The following is a 7639-nucleotide window of genomic DNA, read 5'->3' on the forward strand; positions in this document are numbered from 1 at the left end:
ACCCTTAGGAGAGTGATCTTTTTGATGTTTTGGGGTTTTTTGTGAGATTTATCATGACTTTAAATGTGCTTACTAGCTGCATTAGTAGTTTGCAAGTAAGACTTGCTTAAAAAGCAGACACTGAGCTTGAGCTGGCTGTCAGCCTTAAAAATTTTGTGTGCTCTGTTGCACTAAAAGGTGTCCTACTGTATCTGTTGTGGAGGTCTCTCTTCATCTTAAGGATACAAAACTTTCCTCTGCGCTCATCTGTTCCTTGATCCTATAGAGTTGTTGCTTTTAGCTTATGGAGGTGTGGTGTCCTGCAGCTTCATATGAGCATAGGCCATGTGTTCATCTGAGAAAACAAACCAAAAAAACCCCACATATATAACAAGGCTGTAGTTGAATTTCTAAATTTTATTTTCAACATTATTTCCACAGTTCTTTTCTTAGTAGATTTTTGGTGATGAGACTGTCTTCTGTCTCAATACAGCCATTTCCATGAGCATCTTGAGTTATCACCAGGGCACCTTGCCAGTGAGGACAGCTCGAGGCTGTACGTTGCACTGTCTGAAACCACAGTTCCATGTGGTCGTTGGGTTTTGAAGAGTTCCGTCCTCAACTGTCTTGGTACTGAAAGCCCTGTAGTGTGGAGCTGTGGCCTGAAGTTCAACATAGTATTGGGCTGTGGTGAAACTAGGAGTTAGGGAGCACAACTAGATAATGAAGAACAGTATTGAGGTTTGTTGTCAGGGATATGCAAGTAAACACGAGAGGAATTCACTGTGAGCTACAATTCTGATATACTGATAGTGTGAGCTACAGGCAGTCTCTTTCTTAATGAGGGAAGAAAAGAATGGATGTTAAAATGTGATTAGTTAGCTCACAGTATTTACATTTAAAATAGATCAAACCAGTTATTCCTTACCTTACTGCAGAACTTCTAATTTTAGTCTTATGTTCATATCTTCATTGCTTGATTTTATTTTAATTTTTTTTACTTGAAGTGATCAGTTTTGTAGTTCCAGGGGAAAAAAAAAGTATTAGGATAAAGCTGGAAATTGAAAAAGACAGGTTACATGCTGCTGTGTTTTGATTTGAAGGAGCTTTTAGAACCATATATAAACACCTGGGAATTCTGACCCAGTTTAGATCAGGGCTTATAGGAATTTTTTCCAGTAACCTGACTTCATGTATAACTCAAGTGCCTTTTTATATGTTTTCTAGGTCGTGGAGGGCCCCCAAGACCAAACAGAGGGATGCCTCAAATGAATGCTCAGCAAGTGAATTAAACAAATTCACAGGATTACGTTAAACGCCAAAAACACACTGGCCAGTGTACTATACATGTTACCAGAAGAGTTATTATATATTTGTTCTCCCTTACAGGAAGTTTGTTGTAAAGGGACTATTTTCATTACCCATAATGACAGGACTACAGTTGCCAGCTTTATATTACCTGGATATGGAAAGGAACGAAACGACGTTTACTCTGCATGTTCTGTCCTAAGCATCATCTTGAGCCTTGCACATGAGATTCAGATTCCTCACCCTTGCTAAGAGTAAAGCAAAAAAGGCAATTTTCAGGGTGATCCAATCTCCATGGTTAACTGAAGAGGCAGGAAAAAGCAAAGACTCACTTCTGACATTTAAGTGATGTAACAAATTTGGATAAAATCTGCAAATTCGTAAAGATTTACTGTGGTGGCAGTTGACAACTTAATGTTCCCATGAAAGGATGGAAAAGGTGAAGTGTGGCTTGGTAGAGCAACTACATTTCAGCTTTTTCTTATTAAATTGAAGCACTGAACAGTTAAAGATGCGTAGTGATGCATATTTCCCTAAATAGACAAATAGGCTTATAGCCAGTTTTTGACAAAGAAGAAGCACCCTTAGCTACAGCACTCCTCGTCACCAGGGCCCTCTTTACTGTGGCTAAGGATTTAAGATCGCTTGCATAACTGCTAATGTAATGGTGTAATTTTTTTAAAAAAAAAAAAAAAAGAAAAGAAAAAAGCTTTGATTTGGCACTTCAGCAAAATTTTGCAACAGATGTGAGATATAATCTGGATGGCCACTGTATATTTGATGTGAAGTATTTAGATATCTCTTCGAAACACTTTTTAAGTTTCTTTGATAGCAATGACTTTTGTAAGGATTGGTACTCTCTATCATTCCTTATGACTTGCACATTGTCTGTCACTAATACTTGACCTTGCTGTATTATCACCTAAATAACTGATGCCGGTACTGATGGAAATCTCTAATGGATAATCATAACACTTTTGGTCACATGTCCGTTTGTCTTTCCTGCAGCCTTGAAGGTTTTAAGAAATCTCAAATGCCCGCTGCTGCTGCCCTTTTAATTGCTCTCTTTTGAAAAGCACCAGTATGTGTTTGAATTGATTTCCCCTTTTAAGGGAAATGACAGCCAGCAGTTACAGTTCTAATGGTATAAGTAAGACAAATAAAACATGTTTATAAAAATTGTATCCTGGAACACTGGTTTTCAACGACTGAAACAAATTTAATGTAATGGGGTGATATTTCATAAGGTTGGTTTGGTGTCTCCCCCGTGTCCCGCCTGGTAGATTCTCTTTTTGCCTGAATAGATGCAAATCCTCCTCCTGTTTTTCTAATTTTATTTTAATAGCTGTGACTTCTTCTGGGGAACTTTTTCTTTTTATGGACTTTTCATCAAGGCAGCAATGTATAAAAGAAATGACATAAGACTAGGAGCTGGAAAAAACCAAGTCTTACTCAAGTTTTACTGCATACTTGCGGTGTGATCTTCGGAAAAATCACTTGTGCCTACCTTTTGCGCACATGCACTCTCTCTGCAGTGGGGAGAATATATCGATAGCTGCCTCCATAGAGGTGTTGGTAGTTCTGTTGCATTCAATAGCACGTGCAAGAAGAAAAGTGCTATATATGTTAAGTATTGCTCATCAAAAAATTCCTACCCATCGAAGGGTGAAATTAAGGAACAGCTGCGTGTTGGTTAACTGATCTATAAAACCGAAGGTTATTTTCACTCAGAGGGTCATTTCTACTTTGTATCACAACTGAACTTTCAGAACTTGTCGGATATTTTGACTTCGTTGTGAAATAATCTGAAACTCCATACGAATAGGTGGTAATATCCCTTTTTCATGTTCCGTGTGAAGAGCACAAATGAGAATTGTTTTTACTGCGAGAAGCGATAAGCTTGTGAAGAAGATATTACGCACCAGACATCTTGAAATGATGCTGATGACTAGAAGCAGCAGTTTTAGTCAAGGCTTAGAAACATTCCGTACCAGTATAAGAATATAAACTGCAGTCTGGTGAGAAGTTGCTGTTCTGTGTCTTTTTTAGGAAGCTATTACTGAGATAATAGTCCCAACTGTTTTTTAACTGGAAATAAGAAAAAGACAAACCTTTTAATGTTGAACTGATGTAGGAAAACAGTAAATTCTCTCTCTTTTTAATTATTTTATTGTTTTGTGCATCGGCTTTTTCAATGGTTGGTAGAACACGAGCTGTTCAGCTTTTTCCATTGCACACCAAATGCTTCTTAAATAGCTAATTGTAGTTTGACAGTAAACTTGCAGCATACTGAATTAGACCGCTGAATGGATCAGAACATTCCACTTAGGGGTTTTTTCTCTTTGTTTTCGGGTTTTTTTTAACTTAAATTTATTAATAAAACATTGGGTAGTTGAGAGGCCTCTTAATTGAGATACGACTTTGTAAGCCTTTTAATGTATGAAAATGGTCTTTAGAGTAGCTGCTCTACTGTATGCTGATAGAGGGAGATGTGTTATCATAATAACAACCGTAAAACAAGTACATAAAATGTGTTTAATCTGGGATTTTGCACTGACTCCTCTAATCTCAATACATGTGTCTAATAAACAGTATACTGAAAAATTGGCTTGAGTCCCAGTATGGCACATAGATCCACTAACTGGGTTTTCTGGCCCATTCAGGGGAGCTTTTAAGTATCTTCACTGCGTAAGAGCTCTAGATCTGAGTTACGTCCAGGTCACAAGCACTCCTAGATGGGTCTTTTCAAAAAGATCATATTTTGACCAAAGACCCTTATAAGGAGTGATCACATTGAGGCGAAACGGTGGCAGGTTGGGGCTGGTTCTGTTGTGGAGCCCCTCCTGGATGCCAGAGGGTGAGCTGCGTTCATTCTAGCTGGGTGTTGCTTTAGGATAGCTCAGGCCTGACGCCTGTGGTGGGGAAGTGCGAGTGAGCATCACCAAGTGCTGCTTCTGAGCCTGGGTGTGGGCATGTTGGTTGTGCTCTTGGGTGGTTTTCCTTGATTCTTCTGTGAATCGGTCTTTTGGGGTCGTACCAGTAGCGATGACGGCCTAGTGAATGCAGCTACTATGAGTAGATAATGGTTTTTATTTTGGCGGGGGCTTCATAATCTCGTATTGCTAGGCTGCGATAATGTACAGCGGTACGTGTCCGAGAACAAACTCCTAGACTCAGCCTCTTACTTTCTCTTGGCTCTAATATGAAGATTCTTGAGTAAATTTTTAAATCACTTGAGTTTCTGGATGTTTCTACCTAATCTTGCTGTGTTTGGGAAGCTTGGATCCTTCCTAGACATTCAGCAAATTAAATGTCAGTTCAGTATGAGCTGTTGTCTCATACCTAAGGTTAATCTTGTCCTACATTTTACTGTTGTGTTCTCCCTGTGTACAGGCTTTTTAAGAACAGTTCACCAATACGACTTCCAGATTTTGCTGTGGAGGGAGTTCTAGACTTCACTTAACCCCTATTTTCTTTCCAAGATACTCTCATTTGTGTATAGCAATCTTGAAAGCATAAACGCAATCAGAGTAGTTGGGAGACTTGTTCATAGCCCGTTAATGTATTTTGCTGGAACTTTATAACTCTGAGTACTCCGTGACTTCAAAAATGCATCTTCTCGAAATGTTCTGCTGACCTTTTTTGTTAGACAGGCAGATTCCTTGATTGGCTTACGGGTTACCTTCATACGTGTCTTTAGAGAATGGATCAAGCTTCTTTCTTTTGTCCAAATGGCACTTGAGTAACTACTTTGGAGAGAGAAAAGTTACTGAAAAGGCCTTAACAAATAATGAACAGATATGATAAATGTTACTGAAACAGTGGTTAAACTTTGCTTAAAACCAAATAGGGTAAAAACCTTTGTGGTCCAGCAGAATAAGATACAAAACCAATTGGTCAGAAAAATCTGGATCTTCCTGTTCTTTTTCTGATATTGCGTAAGCTGAGTAATTGACTCTTCTTACCTCTTCTTTGCAAGTACCGTTTATTATAAACACACATCTGAGATGCAAGCGTTTGGGCTCAGTGGACAAAACTGCTGGATTCCTCACTTGTCTCCCCTCCCAAGTCCCCTGTGGATACAAGAGGGCATGAGAGCGCTGCTCATGAGCCAGCCCTGCTAATGAGGCTGCCAGTCACACCTTGAAAAGATCATCCCTCTCGCTTGTGCAAAACTGTTCTTGGTTCAAGTGTGTGCAAAGCATCCAGAGAGATACTTCAGGATACAGATTTCTAGCTGGAGTTGAGGTGTGCGACTATACAAAGTAGACTGTATATTTTAGTCTTTCAAATCTATGCACCTGTTTTTTACAGTATTCCGTCTGCATTGAATAGGGACGGGACTAGAAGGGTTTTTAATTGCTTGAGCTGGCACCAGCCAAGTTCTACAGGTGGGGTGGGTAGGTGTTCTTCGCTGCTGATTGACATCGGTGCCTCATCCAAAGAGCAAGCGGGAAATGATCCCAAACAATAAAACTTTCAGCTTAGGAAGAAAATGATTTCCTTATTTAAATCTGGGCTTAAAAATAGTTGCGATTATTGTGTGGAACTTCACTGGAAACTCAAACATTGCCAAATTGTGTAGTTTCCTTCTGACTCTGGTTTTCTCCAAATGACAAAATCTGTTAAAATGTCTTTGTTCCACCAGCATCTGAGCGTTCGATTGGTCTCCCACTGATCTCGGCTGTCTTAGAGTCGGGGGCAGAACTCAACAGAAGGAGCTTTGATGTGAACTTTGGAAAAACTCCCTTCTGTGGCATGAGATAAGCATACCTGAGAGTCATGGAGAAGGCTAATGCTTAAACTGTGATGTGTTTCTGTTTGGCCAGTTGGTTTTCCCAGAGGGAGGTAGGAAAGGTCCTTCAGACTTCCTGGTTTGCAAATACTGCTTGCTTTCACAGTCAAATGTTCTTCATCCCTGTCAGTATGTGCTATTTTCCAAGAGGAAAGGCTCCATGCGCTTCTGAGAACCGCTGCACCTGGCTGCTTGGGATTTGATGGTGCACTCAAATGATCTAACATTAAAAGGAAAGAAGCCACCTATGCTCTAGTAGACTGTTAAAGAAACTTAATGTCTCTTCCTCTATGTGACAGCAGGACCCTGATCTGCATATGCTTCCACGAAAACTTGAAGCGTCTTGGATTTCTGCCTCTCATCCTACAGAAACTGGGCGTTGTGAAATTTTTGGTGTATTATGGCAGAGTCTGATGAGAAACTGATTTTCTAAATGTATTATCTAAGGGAAGACGTGCTATTCGCTCAACCACTTTCTTAGGTTGTTTTTTTTTTTTAATATAATGCGACTAAAATTATTTGTGGCTCTGTAGATCTAGCCTTAATGGAGGGAAGGAACTCTTTTGTTTTCCAAAATCCACATCCTAAAGCCAGTTTGAGCGGTGCTTTAGAGAACTGTGTTAGGAAAACTTCAGCCTAACTTTACATTTTGTTCTGAATTCAACTTGTCGTTAGCGCTTGCTGCAGTTATTAACCCTTCAATTTCAAAAGCTAGGTTCTGTGTGTCCCCATGCTTTTTAATGTTCATAAAATAATCGGGTGTAATCAGCTCAGTTCCAGCGCTGGTGGCCGCTTTCTTCTTTCTATAAAATGTGCTCAAATACCCAAGAGTGGATCGAGAGTACACCTGAAATTTTGGTATCGAGATAAATTTTAGTAATTAGCCATTAGACTTCTATTTAAAAATGTATTTCTTTTTTTTTTTTTTAAGCTATTCTAGAACAAATTTTAGTAATGCATCTACCATATAAAATAAGTCTTCACAATTACATTTTAGTTAATTGACCGGTTTAAATTTTCTGATGGCCTTAAATGTACCTGTATATTTGTCTTTGCAGTTCTTTAACTCAACGTCTAAAACAAACTGGTCCATGGCTTATGTAAACACTTGAAAAAATAAATCTATTTAAATGTTTTATGTCCTTCCCTTTTAAGCAAGTATTTCATACCTACACCTTAAGGGATTGTCTTGCTACACTTCTGTTGCGTTGGTGGTTTTGTCTCAGTAACTGGGTTTACCTGGGTTCACCTCAAAAGATACTGTCTACGGCCTTTAGGATTATTAATTCAGTAGTTTTATCATATTTTTGCTATATTTTAGAACTTAAATCTATTTTATCCCAAAATACACACACTTTTCCTACAATGTTACCTGGTTTTAAATACTTCATTGTTCGAATGTTTTAAGTTCAAAACACTTGGCAGTATTAAAAGCTAAGAATAAATCTATCTATGCAAATAGCTTGGCTCAACTTTGGTATCGAAAGGTTAATGTTACAGATTTTAGGTTATTAGGAATAGTTTTGCCGTCAGCGTGGGAATAAATTTAGTGTTTCT

General features: G+C 38.8%; 1 protein-coding gene across 4 annotated transcripts in view; it reads left to right on the forward strand.

The window, feature by feature from the left end:
• The window catches only part of CAPRIN1 (cell cycle associated protein 1), a 36328-nt gene extending 33857 nt beyond the window's left edge, over positions 1-2471 (forward strand). For all 4 annotated transcript variants that reach the window (XM_064452920.1, XM_064452918.1, XM_064452922.1 and 1 more), the window contains one exon: positions 1207-2471. In XM_064452920.1, the coding sequence (XP_064308990.1) occupies positions 1207-1271 (65 nt within the window). In that variant the 3' untranslated portion in view covers positions 1272-2471. The remainder of the gene's footprint in view (positions 1-1206) is intronic.
• The last annotated feature ends 5168 nt before the right edge of the window (positions 2472-7639 follow it).

The sequence above is a fragment of the Phalacrocorax carbo genome, chromosome 5 (genome assembly GCF_963921805.1).
Source record: "Phalacrocorax carbo chromosome 5, bPhaCar2.1, whole genome shotgun sequence".
In the NCBI taxonomy this organism is placed as follows: Eukaryota; Metazoa; Chordata; class Aves; order Suliformes; family Phalacrocoracidae; genus Phalacrocorax; species Phalacrocorax carbo.